The sequence below is a fragment of the Calonectris borealis genome, chromosome 4, assembly GCF_964195595.1.
Source record: "Calonectris borealis chromosome 4, bCalBor7.hap1.2, whole genome shotgun sequence".
NCBI classification, from domain to species: domain Eukaryota; kingdom Metazoa; phylum Chordata; class Aves; order Procellariiformes; family Procellariidae; genus Calonectris; species Calonectris borealis.
In genome coordinates this window covers 54,589,952-54,610,661 of record NC_134315.1, presented here as the reverse complement: position 1 = coordinate 54,610,661, position 20,710 = coordinate 54,589,952, and the positions used below count along the sequence as shown (strand labels likewise).

At 44.8% G+C, this 20,710-nt stretch overlaps 1 protein-coding gene across 2 annotated transcripts in view; it reads left to right on the top strand.

The window, feature by feature from the left end:
* Positions 1-1,745: 1,745 nt before the first annotated feature.
* Positions 1,746-20,710, top strand: part of UNC5C (unc-5 netrin receptor C) — a 268,008-nt gene continuing 249,043 nt past the window's right edge. For both annotated transcript variants that reach the window (XM_075149588.1, XM_075149587.1), the window contains exon 1: positions 1,746-1,869. In XM_075149588.1, the coding sequence (XP_075005689.1) occupies positions 1,746-1,869 (124 nt within the window). The remainder of the gene's footprint in view (positions 1,870-20,710) is intronic.

Genomic DNA, 20,710 nt, shown 5'->3' with positions numbered 1-20,710 from the left:
GAGCTGGAGTGCTCTGGTTGGAGAGGACTGCTTAGAGTTTCTGGGTTAATCAGCCTATTGGGCTTGAAACGCACCCTTCCCCGGGCACCTTCCAGGTGTACCCAGCTGCGCCGCCCAGAACAAAATCTGCCCCTTTTTCTTGCTCTGTGCCTGTACAAAAAAAGAAATGTTGCTTTCCTGTTGCACTGCAGCCAAATGTCAGCTGCTGTGGAGGAGAAACCCCTCCCACCCCCCCAAACCCAGAGATGGGAACCGTCTGGGTAATTCCCTGGGAAGGGCATTAAAGTCAGGGGGCAGGTGGGATGGAGCCTCCCTGGGGGCAGGCAGCTCCTGTGGCCCCTGGGAAACCCTCCTGCAGCATCAGCAACGCTGCTACTGTTTTCCTGCCGGGGCAGAAGGAAAAGCCAGGGTCTCTGGGAAAATCCCAGCCACGCCTCGGAGGCAAATAGCGCTCCTTGACTCGCACGCAGCCCTGCTTGGGGGAGCTTCTGGGCTGGAGAAGGCAATGCTCCCTAGAGTGTCATGGTGTGGGGAGGGCTGTGGGGCCGCAACCCCCTGGAATTGGCAAAGCCTGGCGTTTGAGTAGTTGGGTCTGTCTGGTCACTGCTGGGGACAGCCTGCCTGGGTTCTGCAAAGGGAAAGGCAACTTAAAAACCAAAACAAAAACAAAAACAAGCCCCAGAAAGCAACAGTAAAACCTGGTTGAGCGGCGAACCTGAGATGTGGGCACTGCCATCCCACTGAGTGAGATTTGGTGTGCGCGTGATGAAGGCAGAGGCCAAGGGAGAGCTTTTTGGGGGTGTAAGGAGGGTGGGAGGGTAAGGTCTGGCAGGGAGCCGCCCCAGCCTTAAGAGAGAGACCCTCGGGAGCAAATGGGGAGATGTTCCCCAGGGATGGGGGTGGGGAGGGTTCCCCAACATCCCTCCTGGTGCTGCCTCTCCCCCTGCCCCCCACCCTGCTCCTTGTGGGAGCAGACGGGTGCCCCCCGGCCAGCATGGGGCTCCTCCACCCTGCATTTTGTGGCTCCCTAAGGACAGCCCTGGCCCCCCAGAGCCCCGTAGGTGTGTGGGGGTGTCACGGCCACAGGGACAGTGTGGGGACGAGAGAGCCACGGGTGCAGCGGGGTCCGGCCAGCGCAGCCCCGGCTCCTGGGGCTTCTCCCGGCTGCACGGCCCGGGTGGGCTGGGGAGGGGGGTGTGTGAGTGTGTGTTTGTGCGTGTGCATGCGCGCACGTGTGTGCACTAGCATCTGCGTGCGAGTGTGCCCGCGGGTGTGCGCGCAGGGGGCGCGGGCGGGGGAGGCGAAAGGGGGCCGGTTCTGCAGCGGGTGGCTCCCAGCCTCCCCCGCCCCCTTCCCTCTGGGTCTGCTCCTCGCTCCGGCTCGCATTTTATCGCAGGCGGCCGGCGCAGCCCCCTCTCCCCAGCCCCGGCCCCGGCCCCGGCCCCCGCCCACCCCCGGGGTGGAGGCAGCCGCGCCGAGCCGCCCGCGGGAAGAAGGCAGCGCTCCGCCGGGCTCCGCGCCGCTCCGCGCCCCTCCGCGGGGCCATGCAGCGCCCCTGCCCCCCCGCTACGAGCGGTGCCCCTCGCCCCGCCGCCCCCCGCGCAGCCTGAGCGCCTCGCGGGGGCTTCGCGCCGCTCCGCGCCCCTCCGCGTCCCCCCGCGCCCGGCGGTGGGACGGGGCTGGCGGAGGCAGAGGCGGCACAGAAAGGCTCCGCGGCTCTGCGCGACTCCCCCCCTGCCCCGGCCATGGGGAAGGGGCTGGAGGGGACGGCGGCCCGCTGCGGGCTGGGACTGGGATACCTGCTGCAGACCGTGGTGCTCCCCGCCCTGGCCGTCCTGGGGGCCAGCCGCCCCGGCTCCGCGGCGCAAGGTAAGGCGGGGGATGGATGGAGAGGGGCCGGGGCATCCTCCGGGTGCGGGCTGAAAATGCGAATTTATGCCGTGGGTTTTTTTCTTCTGTGCGTATCTGTGCAAGCAGCGCATTCCCCCGCATGCACGGCCCCCGCCGGGGTTTGGGGGGTCCGGTCGCCCCCGCCGGGTCGGGTCTGTCGTTGCTGAGCCTGGCCGGGACAGGCGTTTCCCTGCACTCCGTCCTGAAGCGGGGCACTGGGGCCGGAGGGGGTGCTTTGGGCTGAAGGAGCCCCGCCGGCAGCCCTCGGGGGCGGGGGAGCGGCGCCGGTGCGCCCCGGAGGGCTGGCAAGGTGCGTGGGAAAGGCAGGTGCGAGGCGGGTGGCCCTCTGCAGCGGCACAGCCGTGCCCCGGGGCTCTGCAGGCGATGGTCATTCGTGAGCCCCCCGTCTCCCCCCCACACCCTCCTTCTTCGTGCCTAAAACATGATACACCCGGAGGGAGTTACCGTGTCTCTGTTTATGCTTCTTTTTTTTCTTTTTCCCCTCCCTTGTCGGGGGTTCTGGAGTACATCTAGATCTGTTTTCCCTGTAGCCCATGTATAAATTCCCCTTTCCAAGTGAAAACGCCTTGCTTCTCCGTGCGTGTTTAGCGATGTCTTGAGAGCATCACAAAGAGCCCTGGCTCAGTGTGTCACCCACCCGGCAGACAGCCACAGCGGGAGGCTTTTTCTCCTGCGAGCTGATGTCCGATAAACTTTCTCGGTGCTTTTCTTCTCTCTTCCCAGGAGTTAGACCTAAAGTGGAAATGGGTGGCTTTTGCTGGGAAATACTTTTCTACAACCTCCTCAGCACTGGAGAGAGAGAGAGGTTGCTGCTGCAAGTGGGCAGAGCTGTGCATAGCAAGGATGTGCGGGTTCATTAAAGCACTTGGAAATATGGTTAGCAAGAGAAAAGGAATTTTACAAGCTGTTTTGTGGGGGGTTTTTTCCATAGATGCCACCAAGAAATAATAATATGCACCAAAGCTTTGATTTGGAGTTGTTAGCATAATGCCAGTGGACGAATGCTTGGTTTTCCCCCCGTCAACTCTGTGGAGAGGCACTTAAGACAACTGCACAGATCTGACCCCGTGCTCTCACCCAGCCATTACAAAGTGCATTCCTCTATGGCCTTTCTGACAGGAGAACGGTGCTGGTTACTCTGACTCCCGATGTCCCTGGCAGGCTTTCGGGAGCCGTAAGCTTGCTGCCAGTGGGCTGGATGCACTGTACATCATGTCTGTACATGTAACGGTGCTGCTTGGGTGCAGCCCATTCCCGCTGATACTTACTCCATCCTCAGAGTCACGTTCACTCGCCCGTACAGGGGCGTTTGTCTCGCAGGAAGAGCAGAAAGCTGGTCATGAAAAGAGGGTAGCAGAGAGCGAGAGTACAAAAATCCCTTATGCATCATGCCATGTTTCTTCCGTGACTTACGTACCATCGTTTCCTTTCACTGGTCGGTTTCATGTCTGAGATAGGACAGGTTTGATGTTATGCATTTAAAGGTTTTAATAGTACCATGTGCATGTAGACCTAGATGTCAGTGGGTATATATCAGTCTGTGCAGATGGGGGGGTGTTGAAGAGGAAAGATGCTCTCAGATAGTGGGACCTGGAGCAGAAAGGAGCCCGCCCGCTCTGCTGGCAGGACACGGGGTAATTCGCATGACAGATGGCCTGAGCGGGGAAGAGAGGACCCCCTGCGTTTGGCTGTTCTAGAGCGCAAATCTCGGTGCCACAGGGCATACCCCACGCTTTCAGACGGTTTCTCCTTTCCATGCATACCCTCCACAACGCCGTGGGACAGAAATGCCACGAGGGGAGAGGAGCCAGGCCCCCTGCGCCTGCGCTGCGAAGGGCAGCACGTGTGCGGGACCTGTCACGGGACACAGGAGTGCTCCCCTACCCAGAAAGGGACGGAGAGCTCTTCAGCAACGCTTCCCGTTGTGCGGTGTGTGATAAACTTTCCCAACAGAGTGGAAAATCCAGGGCATGTGGTTGGGATATAGTCATTCGTCTTGGACTTGTTTTTCCACGTTTGCTTTTATTTTTATTTGCCGTTTGTGAGGACCAGGCACAGAATTTGGGTGCAGACCTGGTTTTGGCATCTTTCCCAGAGCTGAAGGATTTTCTGATTGGTGTTTGCTGTGGGGATCTTCATGTATGTGTATGTGGTGCTTCAGTGAGGCAATGAATCAACAGTTTAACTATGCCCTCTTCAGGAAGTTTTCTCATCATATAGCACCGGTCAAAGTTTTCCCTCTGTTTTATTTACACGTTTCCAAAAATGCGTGAACATTGAAACGATTCTTACCCAACCTCTTTTTCCAGAAAAAGTCATCCTCCATTCAGTCCGTCTCCTTCTAAATGGAAACACCCCTCTAGTCTTTTTGGTTGCATTCCTTTGAGAGCAATAGAAACAGGACACGTGGAAGTTACACTCCAAACTGGTCTCGGCTTCTGATTTTCAGTGGGTCTGGAGCCAGCTGGTTTTAATTGTGCAAAAAAATTCAATCTTTCTTTGTGATACCTTGAAAAGGAGGAAACCCTTAAAGTGGTGTCTTCATACAGCAAACACATAGTTACGATTTAGAAAAGGGAGGAGGGGAAGGGAAAGAGGGTGTGTACATTTTTTTCCAGTACTTGCTGCTTGTACTATTTCTTGTTTTGCTTTGCTTCTCCATTCCCCAACTATCTTTATCTTTTGAAGCAGGCTAAGGAGGCCGTGAGCATTGCTGGGGCTTCTGCTTTCATGTCTTTCTTTTCCATTGCCTCGTGGAAAATAAATTTATTAACTGAGTAGTTGGTGGACCAACCCCCACACTCCCTGGCAGAGAGATTCGTATCACTGCATCTCAGCATCCTCCTGTGAGCTTCTCAGCAGAACTAAATACACTTTTTGTTTTATGAGCATTTCTTATCTTCTTATCTGAAGCTGTCTAAGTATTTTTCCGCTGTTATCAGGAGAGAACAGGAAATGGCCACAATGATAGAGACAGCCCTTAATTCTCAAAGTGGGGTGAATGGGGCCATAGTGATTATCAAGCCAGAAGCAACTCTGATCTGGCGTTTGCTGCATTTGTTATACCTCTGTGATAAGCTACATCAGAATGAGAATTCAAATGTCCCAAACTGTGAAAGAAAAAGCAGCCACCCCTGGGCCCAAGCACCTACCCCTGCCTGGTATTTCAGTGCCATCTCCCATAAGAGCAACTTTTCCTTCGGCTCTTCAATCAGCAGAGACTGAATTTCAGCTGTTGCACTTCTCTACTTCCCTCCCACCCCATCTTTGGGCATTAAAATTGTTTGAAGAACTTATCCTGTGGCCCCCACCTTTTTGGGGTGTAGGTGGGATGAAAGGGAGGGTCAGGTAACTATCTGTAGTGACAAGCATGGTTCAGGCAGCTTTATGGGCTAATAACGATGGCATAAGAGATGGATAGAAAAGCTAAAGGGACTACATATTAATGAGTTTTTGTTTCAGTTGTTCCTTTACAACAAAAGAGTACTTTTTTTATGCTTAACCCCTCAAAGCTAATTAAATCAAAGTGATAATTTAAAAAGAAAACTGTAAAAGAGCCATATGTGCAGATATTTGCCTTGCCCCAGCATAGTCTGTATTAGCAACAGCAGCAGTTTGAAAATGCTTGGTGTGGAAAAAGTGAAATATAACATCTGAATGTACTAACCTTTTGGGGATGCACTTCTTAATTAAATATCTAAACATATCTTGTTGAAAAAAGGGGGGAAAAGGACTTAATTATCTTGATGCATCAGTGGACGGCTTGTATTTGATCATGTGGGTGTAATAGTATTTGTGATAGTGAAGCGAGGGCCAAGTAGTATTTCGTTGTGAATGGATAATGTCCCTTTGGAACATTAATTTGTTTTAAAGCGGTGTGCTCTGGCAAATTTCAGTGACGTTGACGAGTTTGGGCTGGATGTGGTAGCCCGTACTCGCCCTGAGTAGCATTTTAGTACTGCAGTAGGCTTCGCTGAAAGCAAAGCAGCCACCGGGTTTCCTTTGCCGACTGAGGTGCAATTTAAGAAGGAGTAAAATGAAGTGGATGGATCTGTCCGTGGAGAAGGGGTTCTTCCCCGGGAACACAGGAGCCAGAATCTGGGCTCCTCTTCCTCCGGCTCCAGTCTCTAGCAGCTGGTTGCAACAGTTAGGAAAAAAGTATATACATCAAATACAGCCCCCTTCTGATGGCTTTTCAGCATTACTGTCAGTGTCATTTATCCCTCTGTACAGTAAGAACGCCTGAGTGTATCTAAACATTTCTACAATTATTGTGCATATTTACCCTTAATCATTTTATGTGGATCATTCATCACACAGCTTTTTTTTTTTTTTTTTTTTTTTTTTCTTTGGTAATGGTTCTAAACCTGGGTTATTCGCTATATTTTGGGACTAGCTTTGTGTGTGACATCCAAAGTCAGAGACAGGAAACAGCATTAACCATATTAAAAAGATTTTCCTAATTTAATTTTCCAAATACAGTACATCTGAAAACAGGAATACAGCTCTGTGCCAAAGCCAGGCAAATCAGTTCCATAGCTGGTCTGCGCAGCAAGAGAGGAGAAAATGTGGATTATATTTATTAGACATTTTCAAGTAAATATCTAGATTTTTGTGCAAGTTGAAGAGTGGTGTTTTGAGGCGCAGTCTGTCCAGTCCAGTTGAATAGGATGCAAAGCAACATCAGTTCCCATGGAAGGTGAGACCCAGGCTGACTAGGACAAAATTGAGTATTTCCATACAGTATAGGACCAGAGTTTTGTATATATGTAAAATACTAAGGAGATCTGTATTTTGAAAAGTGAAGCTACATTTATTTCGTGCTACCAGCTAAGTAATCTTCTTTGGAGTAACCCATTTTATAGTGTATGGCTATGTTTGTTGCTTTCTGGTGTCTTTCTGGATTTTAAATCATTGGACTTTTGAGGAAGTTCTGGTTCCTTTTTCTGGAAAAAGGCACAAATGCAGCTTATCAGCAAAATATGTTAATTGCTGTTGCAAAGGAGAATTCCTAGGTAAATTTGCATTGCTCAAAGTAGTCAACAGTTTGCTGCGATTTAGTCAGAGGATTCGACTCAGTGTGAGTCTCAAATGTTCACATCGTTGGTTTGTCATGGAAAACACGTCACTGGAGGCTATCTTTGAAATGAAAGTTAATTTAATCGTAGTGCTCTGCCTATGCAATATGTTTCATATAACTATCTACATGTCACTATAGGAAAAAATGGCATTCCCTTTCCCATTCCCTCTTTCCTCCCTTTCGAGTGGGGAGAGGGTTGCGCTAGTTTGTGAAGTGCACATCTTGTTAGCCACCCAGTGGAGGTATTCAAGTTTAGCAGGCAGCGATCTTGGCATCAGTGCCAATAAAGCAGTAATTACATCGCCTGTCATTTACATTAGCCATCTTTGCTTTCACGTTCGACTTGGAGGTATAAAACAGCGCAAGCTTTTAAAGCGTAAGTCAAGGATTAAAAGCGAGGAGTAAGAGATGAGCAGCGGTTTTTCCAGTTGGCTACAATCTCCGTCAACGCAGCAGCAGAATAATGTTGTGCAGAGGCACAGTTCAGTGCTAACTGCTTCCAAGGACTGAAGGGATGGTGGTGTTTTAAGTGATTTATTGCGTGTGCTCGGTAGAGTCCAGTCGCGGGAGCAGGCGCCCCTGGAGCTTTCCATCATAACATTATCCAAGAGGCGATCTGAAGGAAATGGTATTAAGTCTTCTGGGAGGCAAACTGTATCCAAAGAAAGACTTAATTTGCATCATTTGTAAGCAAGCATTTGAAATTGTGCTGAAAGGGAAATGATTATAAAGAAGCTTACGTGAACGCATAGGAACAACAAAATTCCCCTTAATTTTGCACGTACTTTTCTTCCCTGTGTTTAATTTAATGGGGTCATCTGCAGATACTCTGACCTCAAACTCCAGCGGTGTGATGGGGAGAGGATTTATTTAGTATTGTCACTGTTAAACATTTTGCAGAGCATCAGTTGTGGGTTTTGTCTTTAGATTTGTCTTTCTTGGGTAAGGATGTAGCATAAAACTGACTGTAAGCCGTGGGCGTGCACGCTAGCCGGAGAAGGTAGAAGAAAGCCCTAAACTGTAGTTGTGTTCCAGTCGCTTTCCTCGAGGCTGGCTCTGCTCGTACAAACAACAGGCACAAGGAAAGCGCAGCGAGTCAGAACAGTGGGCAAGAGCTGCCAGAGGTTTTCCCAGCTTTCAGAAACCTCAGAGATGCTTGTATACAGCTTTCCCCCTAGGTAGTCATCACTAGAACAGCTTCCTGTTTGCTTTTATAACTCCATCCCAAATCACACGTACGTTAGGCAGGAAACATGGGATTTCCTCCTAATTCATCAAATGCCGGGATTTGGGGAGTTCCTTTATAGCCTGGCACATTATTATCTAAAAGTTTGGGCTGGGGAAGAAAAGCTTCATGCAAAAGTAGTTTCACTGAAAAATATCCTTTTTATCAACATGGAAACTTCCGGGGGAAACAAACAAACAAACAAACAGAGTCCTTTTTCTTCATTTGCTGGGGGGAGCTTGAAAAAAAACAAGAAACCTTAATCAAACCCAGAAAAGATTCAGTTATTTTAGTCAATAAAGACCCAAATATTTACCTCACTGGCCAAACTCTTTCTGTTTATGCTCTCTGAAAATCTGTTAGGTGTTCAGTGAAAATGAAAAAGTTAAAAGTTGTAAAGTCTTCCGACAATAACAGTTTTCATTTCCATTTCCGTTTTTCCATATATTCCAACCAGCCTTGTGAAAAACCTCACTGTTAAACTTCACTTACAGTCCTGATTAAGCACTGGTAAGGCATATATTCACAGCAATTTCTAGGTCTCGCTCTCTTCTTTGTTTTTTTTTAATCACAGTGATTTTACTGTGATGCAGACTGAGACAGAGACCCAGATTCTCAGTGGTGCCAGACATGCCCTTCATGCTGCCAGGGAAGGGCAGGCAACGCTGGATTTAGGCGAGTGCCGTTGCTGTTCTGCAAATACAAGCAGTGCTGCTCTAGCTTGCGTGACTGTGCAGTAATCCCATCGAGGCAGGGGCATCCCCTATGTCAGTATGCGATGCTGCAGAGCATCAGCGCCTCCCCAGATTCTCACTTTCCTTCGTTACGAGTCCTACACAGGCAGGACAGGAAGAGGCAGCCAAAAAGCTGTGCGTGCTCGTCTCAGCTGGTGGTACCTCCCATGGGGGACGTCTGCAGTTGCATCTTTAGGATAGTTTTGCTACATGTTTGCGTTGCTAGAGACAATGGGAGGTTCTTATTTGTCACATTGCATTAGCTATTTGATCTTTAATCCATCTTGCGGGATTGGGAGGACAGGTATACTTATCTCTATTTGGTGGAGAGATATAAGGGGAATTGCCTAAGGGTACAGAGCAAATGTGTAAGGAAGCCAAAATGCGAACTAGAGGCTTCTGAGTGCCCAAGGCTCTGGTGCTCCAGTCCATCCTCCTTCTTGTCTGACAATCCCAAAGATGGTTGCTATGGAGGGAATGCTACATTGAAGGCTCTCAGGTACCTTCCCAATGTCGAATTTGTTGGGTCTTACTAATGGTTTCTTTATATCTGCTGGTATCTAGAAATATGTATAAAAGACGAAGGGCAAACCCATATGCTGTTGCTCAGAAACAGGGATGCTTCCTGGAAGCTCTGACTTTACGGTGGCAGGCGGTGCGGGAGGATTTGCTTTGCCCAGTGAAATCCACAGTGTTATCCCAAATTCGGAAGGAGCAAGAGTGGATCCAGTGGATGACTGCAGCACTGTTGTAAATGGAATAAGGATCACTGCGCTGGGTTGTTTTGTGCGTTTGGGTTTAATCTGACTATCTTATTCAACTGTACTTCATTCGTCTGAATGCACGACTGGCGGTCCAGAGGACCCTGTTGCCTTACGAGTCATAAAAGCTATGAGGTTGCCTAGGCAATGAAATCAGTATCTTTTTTTTTTCTTGTTGAGGTAACATTATCAACAATAATGCTAAGGAGCTCGGATAGGTTTTACTGGCCTGGCAACAAGCTGAGCATTTTCTTCTTAGGTAGCTCCTGCCAATCCCTTTTTAGTTATTTTCAAGAAGTAAAGTAGCTTTATTTCTTAGTCTCTTATTGAGTGAGAGGTTGAAATGTTAAGCTCTGTGGATTAACGGTGTGTCCTTTGAGAAAAAGGAAAGCTTGCATTTTTCTTGGTCCCCTGAGTGCTGGATGTGATTGTTTGAGAAATCTTGAATTTCATCAGCTAGATACAAGGAAACGTGCAAGTAAGCCTTGCATGATCTGTCAAAAGAGGTTGACTCTATCGCAGCCGTTCTGGAAACTTGTTTGAACTGATAGTTGTTCCCCAGGCGTTTCTTTGCTTGAATTTAGTGCATTTCACGTCAGGCAGTGAAAAGTGATCACCACAGGATTATTAGTAATTCAAAGCTTCTTGGAGAGCTATCTTCCAACCATAAATTTGCTAAAATAATGGCTGGAACATAAATTGCTGCACTCTTACGATATGGTGTATTTATTTATTGTTTAAATACATCGCTTGTCTTATCCAGTCCCAACATATGTGTTTATACTGGAAAGTTTACATAGTGAGCGAAAATAGTAATATGGTCTCGCTGAATGAGGTTAATTGCACTTCAGTCATACCGAAATCGAGGAATAAGAACTGGGGCAGAATAGCAAGCGAGACTAATGCTGTTCTCATGTGCATTGGATTTACCTACACTGACTGTAGCACAGGTAATTACCGGGAGTAATTCAGAGTACAGACATGCACACTGCCTTATTCTGAATTAATCTTCTCTTTCATTAATGTATCTCCTAGTTTTGCCAGTTGCTCATGGAGTTAGCACAGATGTATTCCTCTCACCTTGCCCTACAACATCAGCAACTTCATGTGTCCGCCTGGTTGCTCTGCAGCTCTACACATACAAAAGATGAGTGGCCGTGACTAGTGGTGACTAGCCGGGGCTAACAGGGTAGTGGCGAGGTGAAATTTTGGTTGTCTGCAGTCAGATGAGACTATAGAGAAACCTCTTTATTTTAGGATTAGGACAAAACTCAGTGGTGCTTTCAGCTGGGAGGAGATAAAGTTTCCCCTGTCAAACTCTGTCACTTCAGATCTGAAAATCAGAGTTGATTATGGAAACGAGAAGTCTGTCCAGTTAAGGGATGGGGCTGTAATTAAATGGTGGTGAATGTGCCCTTGTACCAGCGTCATTCACTGAAAATCTCGCTGAATTGGCTTATGAACTACTAGTATTCCTTGCTCTAAGCTTTGTGGCCCCAAAGCTGCACTAGTGTTTGGCAAGTCATCCCCATTACAAATTCCTTTCATGCAGATGTTGCAAACGTAGCTTTAGGGACTTCCTTTCTGCTTCCTCACCAGTTTCTGAAGGTGAGGGTAACTTTTTCAGTTTCTTGCTGAAATAAAATGCAGCGATCATCTTATGCAGCAGATCTCTGCTGGCAAGAGTGCGAGTGCTGGTTTTCCTTCTCTCCCTCATATAAAATAGCTGTGCTGTAGCAAATGGGAAGTTCCTCATTTCTTAGTTCCTAAGTAACTAGAAAGTTTGTAGCTACAAAGTTCAGTACGGGGACGTGTCAGTTTGCTATCAGTTTCCTTTTGTTTTTTTAAATCCCTAGTGCTTATACCAAGGATAGACTTACACTATACGAGGCCAGGTTATGACCATATAGCTGCATTAATTTCAAAGCCAGCAGACATCAGAAGCTGATCTGGTTCTGTGTTAAAAATATGTCGACGCAGTAGAGTGAGACTCTAGGATGGGTGGACCTTGATCTCACCTTTTTTGCTGGCAAGTTTTTCTGTGTTATTGAGCTTAAAAAAAATAATTGGAGTAATTTTCTGACTTTCCATTTCCCTTATGTGTAGCGATGTGGCTCTTTTCTGTAGAGACATTAACACAGTGCCTCACTTGAAAACGCGTTGGCGAGATTCTTCCAGGTAAATGTTTTTTCTCTTGGGTTTTGTTACGTTATTTCATATAAAAACACTGACAGCCAAATGTCACCAACTGTAGGCAGATATCCACATAAATATCTATTACATACAAACGTGTGGCAACTTCCTGCCTCAGCAATCAGTCTTTTTTTAACTGAAGACCTCTACTACTAAAAGTATGGGCTTCGAAGGCTTGAGTTAGAAATGCAACCTAGTAGCTGGTAACAAAAGCAGTTATTATCCTGGGTTAGGCAGTAGAATGAGAAGGGCCATGTACCTTTAACGAGCACTGGAAAAGGGAAAATTGTTCAGCTCCTGCTAGCTTTTGTCCTTTGCTTGTCCTGCACTATTTCTGCATGGAGATTTTTTTTTTTTGCTAAGTGTTATATATTAATTCTGTGTAGTAAACTAGTAAACACAGCTATGAGATAAAACCTTCCAAATCTTTAAAAAAAAAAAAGTCCTAATTTAGTTACTTGCTTTGTAAACATTTCTATCGTTTTGTAGTCTCGAGAGGAAAGTCTTAAATTTGCATTTATAAGAAACATTTTCAAAGTAAACTGAATTAAAATGACAAAGTGACATTGTGTGGACTATTCATCTGCTACGTTTTACTGGTGAGCTTATTTTATGAGTACTTGGTTTCATTGCGAAGATCCTTTCTCTTAAGGAAATCAATTGATGGCAGTACTTTGATCAAATTTTGCTTTCTCTCTGATTAGTTTCACTGGATTGCTTGGGATTTACTCACCTGAGCAAAACAAGGAAAATTCGGTCATTTGTCTTTAAAGCTTTATATCCACCAGTACCAATTCAGAACACATATTTCGCTCCTGGAGGCCGGGCTGAGGTTAAGTTGGTTTTAAAGATAACAGTAGATTCCAGCGTCCTTGCATTTGTTTTGTATTTGGTGACAGTCACTAAATCAGAGGAAGGAATGTTCAAACAACACACTTGAGGAAAAGTGATTTTTATAGAAAGGGCTCATTCCTGCTAATAGCCAGTAACTGCACATAACCCCACTGACATTAAAAGTCCATTAGCTAAGCCCAGTTTAAACAGCAGCTGATGCTATGTCAGCTAAATGTATGTTGGAATTTTTCATGTAATGCAGCAATAGCACTTTTGTAATTTTGCTAAAACTATGTACATTAAGGAAAGCAAATGTCATCTGATAGTAGTAAGATGAAGAGTTCACATTAAAGTAGGGAGAATTGTAATCAAACCGAAGTTACCATCTGGTTGCATTAGCAAGAAACAAAAACGGTTACAAGAAAAGCAGAGTGTGTCAGGTTTCTGAAGTAAAGCTAGATTAGCAAATCTAGTGTACAGGCTTCTGTAACACAGGACAACCACAGAGCTGCTTATCTGCTTGGTTCTTACCATTAAATACATTATGACCTTGTTCAAGAAAAGTTTCTACTGAAGTCAGCAAGATGCTTTGTCATGTGGAGCACTGGGTTGCCATGGAGAAAAAAGATTATTTGCTGGCTGTTTAGGAAATATGTCTCATTACAGTAGTGTGAAAACATTTAAAGTAATCAAGATAGTGTTTGTATGCCTATGGCCTTAAATTCTAGTTAACCATTGGCGCAGCAAATAGCATCTACCTATCTCAGTGTATCAAAAAGGGGGTTGAGAAGTATGGTGAAAAAATGGTGCGTGCTTGGTAAAGAGAAGCGTGACAGGTGATGAACTTGTTATTCATCTTCAAAGGCAACCAGCAGACTGAGGTCCTCGTACTGCGGTCGTGGGACCCACTGAAGCACAGTTTAGCACCCGGTTTGGTGACCGGTCTAATTCTGAAGAGTCACTTTCAAGTCTGCTTTGAAAATAGATCTTGTGCTATAAAGCCATTGTGGAGACAGGCAAAGGGTCGCTTAGTAAGTTAATGTGAGAGCTGGAAACAGAGAGATAATTAGTCGCTTACTGACGTGCTCCCAAGTACGGTGAAGTATTACTGTAACCTCCTCCGCCTCCTCTCTGCTATTATCCATCCATTAGTGAAACCTTGTACAAGTACTGACAGGAGTAGAGCTTAAATGCCTGATGTGGGTAGAGATACCCACTGCAAAAATCCTGCGAACACATCTGAAGGGCTCACTTAAACTCTTAGCAAACTGTGTTAGTAGTGCAAAACTCTCGAATCTGTCGTGAGGCTGAACTTCAATTTTTTGTCTTCCCAAGCTGAAGGAGTTGATATCAGTAGCAGGCCCAGAGCAGATCGTGTGTTTGCAAACCACAGGGTTTAAGGAGAGTAATTCAATTGCATTTTTTTCCCCCTTCTGGAACATAACATGTAAACACATTACTGAACTAAAGCCTGGTTTCAATTACAAGCAGTAACTTTTTCATGTTGACAGATTTTCACATGGAAAGCTTTATTGAAAATGAGAGAAGACCTTTTTGCCATCATTAGTTCTTGCTGCTTAGTGCTTTTATCAAGTACAGTAAAATACCGTTTGTAATTAATTCCAAGCTTATATGGACATGTTTAATATAATTGCCAAACAAAATCCTGTTTACTAACATTTTGCTTGTGAAACCAGTCTGAATAATCTGGTCTCTAGCACACATAAATCAGGCAGTAATAACAGCTGTAAATATTTCACAATATACTTGGAGTGCTTTGATTTTAATACTGAATCCACTTTTGGGTTTTAAGGATAAAACATAAGTCAAAAGTGACTTTTCCCATATGTTCTTTCCTAATCTCTTGCACTACTTTGCCTGAAAGTTATTTTAAAAAATCATTATTGGATTTGATGATGAAAAAGTAAATATACACACATTCATGCGCTGGGAGAATTATGTAACTGAACTATGCTGGAGCTGCAAAATGACGCCATTCACATTGGCACGGGACGATTGCTCCAATACCGCCGTGAAAATTTTTCATTGGAAAAGGCATTGCAGTGCCAATACTCTCTGTCTTTCTCGAAGTTTTACTATTTTTATCTGTCTGGATGTCCGTATATTGTATACTAAGCCTGAAACACGTGCATAACACTTAGAAGCAGCTGATGATGCAGCTAATTCAGGCGCCCAAAGGGCTGTGAGAACTGAAGGTGACCAGGAGCCAGGTTTGTAGTCGAGCGCTGGCGGACCCACGAGACTGTGTTATGTGCTGGGTCCCCTCTCTCTGGGAAGACTTTGAGCCTGTATTTAAATAGAAGGAGGAAAAGGAGACTGATAGTCTGTCTACTGCAGAATATTTGAGGTTGCATGAGGCTACTAAACCGCCTTTGTGAGTTAGGACTCTGCGTGTAGCTTGCCCAGTTCCACGGAAGGCCTTGAAAGTTCAGGAAAAGATTTATAATCATCCCTCAAGTCATTTTGCCCTGCCTCAAACAAAGACCTTGAAAAACAGTCATGTAAAACAAAACATTTTGCAATTTTTGTTTACTTGGGAATGTTCTTTAACCTCTAAAATAAAATAAGAAATAAAGTAACCAAAGTACTATTTTGAAAGACAAATTTGAAAAATGGTCACTTTGGGGATTTTTTACCCTTGTTCTGCAGTTGGATTCCCTTACTAAAGTTGACATAAATTTTCAGATGTTTTGGCCATTGCGCTCTTTGAAGAAATTATTAGTCTCCAAAACTGTGCCAGGCTCCTTCATGAATGCTGTCTCCTCTGAGCCGTGAGCCTCTCAGGCTTAGGACCCCACTCCCAAAATAAAAGGCACAACTAAAATAAAAGGCACAACTAAAAATTGTTATCAGGTAGGCGATAACGTTGGGAAATGTTGCAAATTTTTTGTCCTCCCTCCTGCCGGGGATGAACAAAGCCTGCGGACGCGTTCAGCTCCCCGAGGTGCGTGTCCGTGCAGAGGGAGCCCCTGGGCGCAGGAGGGACGGAAGCTGCGGGGTGTCTCGGCTGCTCCCCTGCACTAGGTGCAGGTGCCCAGGCGCTGGCAGCGGGGCTCCGCAGGGGTGGCCCCTGTGAGGAGGAGGAGGAGGAGGAGGAGGAAGTGCAGGAGCTCAGATCCCCCTGCAGCCCCTGCAGAGCCCAGGCTGGAGCAGGTTTATGCTGAGGGACTGCAGCCTGTGGGAAGGACCCACGCCGGAGCAGGGGAAAAGCAGTTTAAGTGGCTCAGCAGAGGGTTTTTTGTAGGAGGCAGATGAAGATCCATGGCTTAACTGGCACACTAAGCTGCCATTAATATTTTCTGCAGTTAGTTAAGGACAATAAATGATTGCATGCTGTCATTTATGCAAGCAAAAGCGTGTATCAAGCAAAACTTCTGGGATGTTCTGATTGTGTCAGCTCTCAGTGATATGTCTGACTTTAACGTGATTTTCCCAAGGTTTCTGCTGTTACGGTATCTAGGCATTTTGGAATTTGGTGGGCTTATACAAATGCATTTCTGACTCCCCAGTTATGAAAAGGGTTCTAATTTGACTAAAAAATGTAAAGACTTTCTAGTGAATTTGCTTCTTTTTCTGTTTCTTCTCTATGTATATCTAAAGAAAGAGAGTCTGGTTGCTCTTGTTGAAGTTCCTTATTTTGAGTCGTGGACTTTAGCACTTCCATGGAAGTACATTTGTGGGGAATTGTAGTTGCCACACAGTCTGTAAGGTCAAAATTAATCTTAAATGACTTCACTTTTTGTCAGCTACTGAAGTTTAGTTTGTTTGAGCAAAGTAACTCTTACCCACAGTTCAAGTTAAAAACTGTTGTATTGCTTGTTTTCTGAAATGACATCAGAAAAATAAATACAAATACTGGCCTATTTATTATTACTTGTGCATATTAGAAAATAAATGTACCAGGGAAGGTTTTGCTTAAGGCAGTCCTTAAGGGAAAAAAAAAAAATCATACTCTTTAATAATCAGATTTCATCTAACTTTGCCTTGCTTTTAGATGGTCAGTATTTTAAGATATATGAGTATATTTTGATCAGTATAATAACACGTGGTATCGTTATCTTGTGATCAGTATCAAGTGTCCCTATGGGCACCTAGGAATACATCGCTATGATTTGCAAAGGTGTTACTATGAAATATGTAGCAGGTTGTTGTCTCTAGAGAGATGACAGGGGTTCCTGAATGCACTGCTTTGATTTTGGAAAGCTGAAGTCCCAATTCTTAGTTTTCTGTAGTATGAGAACTTGCATTGAAGTGTAAGTCGTTGCTTGAGAACATTGCAGTGCATGAACAATATTAAATTGCTTTGTTATGTGTATGTGCAGGCTGCATCCAGACACTGTCATTGGGAAGTTATTAATATATATAATTACCTAACCATAAGGAATTTCTGGACTGAAATAGCTTATGTAAGCTTACGTGTTTCCTTCCCACAAACCCAGCTTAAAGGCCCATGCAAGTCTTTTGCCAAGGAAATGTCTTACTGACCATGAAATATTCTTTGGGAAGATGCACGTACCTGCAAGGGTAAAGACCTTACCTGACAATAGCCCTAGCTTCAAAATTCACTTCTTCTGAGTTGTGCTCTGGGTTGTTTATCAAATGCTGGGTTGTTTCCTATTAGGTGATGTGACCTTTAGATTTCAGCTGCCGCCATTATCTAATCGGCAGCATGAGTCTTCCTATAGGAGCCAAAATTATTAACGAGAATTTGTGCAACACCGAGTTTTCATGACTTGAGGGCCACAGGTATGACTTGTGTGCATGAAAACCAAGTAGTTGTAGCAGCGTAGGTCTGGAATTCGAGAAGGCCAAAGGTGTTTTGATTCGTGAGGAAATGGATACCGGCTGGTTTATTTATGCTTATAAATATATATGACTGTATTTAGGTGCACAGGTAAATTGTGTATGCCACTTAGCCCCATCTGTTCCTAATAAATTTCAGCCCACAGGCTCTAGGTTTGGAAACTTCTGATTATGTTCGGATAGCTGAACTTTCTAAGTGGAAGAGCTGGCCTTCGCAAAATGTGTTTGCAGCTCAGCCTCTCACTTTGTGTAAACCAACACAGCTTCCCCGAGTTTAGCGAGAGCCTCAGGTCTGCACCGGCTGAGGGCTGTTAACAGTTACCGTCTCTGTAAGGCTGTGTTCCTGGTGGAGAGATTTCTATCTCGTCTGTTTGGACAGAAAAAATTTCCATGACTCTAAGAACGCTTTTAAAAAAATGGAAAGAAAGGAGCAGACACTGCAAAGTACGTCAGAGAGCGATCCCAGTGTTAACAGAGATTCTTTGCCACTAAAATCAGGAGGAAAATGTCTGTATCTTTACAAGATCTTGTCCCATTTAAGAAAGCCTAAAGAAGAGATAGGCAATTATTAGGTAGAATGCTGTTTTATGACTACAAGTCATTTTGAGCTTTTCATTTTTTAAAAAGAAGACTTTCTTTGGTAGTTTTTGCAGCCACCCACCACCCCACAGATGCAAAGCCTCGGCAAAGACTTAGTAATTAAAACGAAAAGGCTGTATGTCCACATTGCCCCCACTCTCTGCAGTTGTTTGTTCTGAGAACATCACCCTACTTCTGATCAAAACCTGAGATGAACTTTTCTCAGCAGGTCTCTGTACTATTGAGGCTGTCTTTCTAGCTACGGCAATGACCGGTCACTTTTGATCATCTTAGATCAAAAACAAAAATAAAACTTTATTTTCCTCATTATTTTCTCTCAAAGTAGGCAATGGAAAATTAAAACATACAAAAATTGACCTGTTAGGATTAGCAGTTTCCAATATTAATTAGTAACAGTGGAAAGAATACATTTCTGTGGAGAATTAAGAGTTTTGAATACACTACAGTATTTATTTTTATTTCCCTGGGTGGTAAGACAAATACTGCACTGTACAAAGAAGTTAAAGCATCCTCTTTTCCCCAGAATACATGTTTATAAACACAAGATACAGACTAAACATCCAATTTTTCTCTTGCATGAAAACTTGAGATGGGAACAAACTTATCTGTGGGATTGGAGGCTGGAGAAAGACGGTGTTTTGATCCTCCGGCTAAATAAAAAATATGTTTTGGGGAGCAGAGCAGTATGTATTTACTAGCCACTTCAAAACCACAAGACAGACAAAAATGCACGCAGGCGGTCTGTTTAAAGATTACCAAAGCATGTTATGCATGATGCTGCTTGAGGCAAGAAAGGGAGGACGGTGACAAAGGGCTCCGTTTTGTTCGGACACCAGCACGCTGGGAACTACCAGCAGCAGGTGCCCATAAAGAAATGCCAGAGAAATGTTTGAAGCGGCAAATGCTGCTTTGGGAAAGACCTCAGGATCCTCGGTTCAGCCTGGAAGACGATTTGGTATGAGCTGAGGCAAGCGGGGACGAAGAACTCCTTGAAAACCAAAAGAGAAGTCACGTGAATTTAAGTTTTGTTTTGTTTTGTTTTAAATAAATGGTCATTATCTATATGAGCTATCTATGATATTGTGGCTGTGAGGCGTACTAAATAACAGAGGTACTTTAAAAACAAGACAAAAAATTAATATTGCCACCAGGTTATCACTTGATGTTGTTGTGGTTTGGTTTGGTTTTTTTTTTATGTGAGGCTGTTCCTTATCCGCGTGAGAAATCTTGCAGAAGTGTGAGGAATTTTCTGAATTGGTCCATCTAGCCACTAAAAAAAGATATCAGAGGGTCTTTATTATGTTTGAATGCAAGAGGAAACTGTAAAACCAAAGGCAACATAAAATGGGATCCCACAAGCTGTCTGAGTGAGGAATTGGGAGCAAAATAGATGGAAAGTCTCAGCGAAAAGGCCATGGATCAGGCCCTTGTTTTTGAGAGCTAGCGCTGCTGCCAGGGCAGAGCCATTTGTTATCAGTGATGCTGAGACAGGTGTCATTTTGGTGTGCTTGCTGAGTACGCTAAGCTGTAAATTACATAAAAGGAACCAACAAAGTCAATTTAAGCATTGTGGGGTTTCATACCTGTGGAAGAATGTCAAAGGAAAATTTAAAGCATAAATGGGAGTAAAGGCACAGTTCTGTAAAAATCCTTTCTCTCGTGAGCAGTCCTATTAACCTTTGAAGTGTGACGACACTTCTGCACACATCTGTGTTTCAGTGTGTGAGTAATCCCACGCCTCTAATACGCAGCTTTGCAAGGTTGTGGCCTAAAATGAGCAGTCCCACCAAAGCTTCCCAACAGGATCAGGAGCAGTCCCTTAGGAAGGAGTTCAGAGCAGGAACATAACTTCTCTGAAGAATTCTTAATCTAAACTCCCCATTGCAGGAGCTCTCATCAGAGAAGTTTTGATGATGTCTATTGATTACATTTCTTTTTTTCGTATTTTAAAGAGTAAATCGAAAGGTCATTTTTTATATCTGCGTGCAAGGAGTTTTATTGATTCTCGTTTATGAGGCATTAATGAAATCTATAGAAGCCTAACAAGATTGTATAGTTAACCTTGGCAAGATTGCCTGGTCTTTTTACATGTGCACAAAAGGGAAAATACGATGTTCCATTTTGGCGGTTTAAATTATGTGGGAGCGAGTGAATTTCACGGAATCAAATACCTCTTAGCACAGAAGAGAATATGATGTATCTGTACTAACCCATTAACTCCAAAATGTGCTTAGCAGAGATTTTTTGGGAATACTTTGTTTTCCTGCCTAATGGTACCACATATTTATCACTATGAAAACAAGCAGGGAAGTCAATCACTCATTACGTGTGCCAGAAATGCCTTCCACAGTCACAATGGTGGTATGTCAAGAGTCTACCCCACTTTAAAAGAACAGGCAGGATTTATTCTGGAAGTGTACCAAAATGGACCGATCTGTCTCAAAAATATGAAGCTGGCATCAATTTTGCAAAGTTAAAATAAACAGTAGTCACACTTGGCCCAGTATATTATGCTAACAGAGGAAGAAATGTAAAGAGCTGGGGGTAT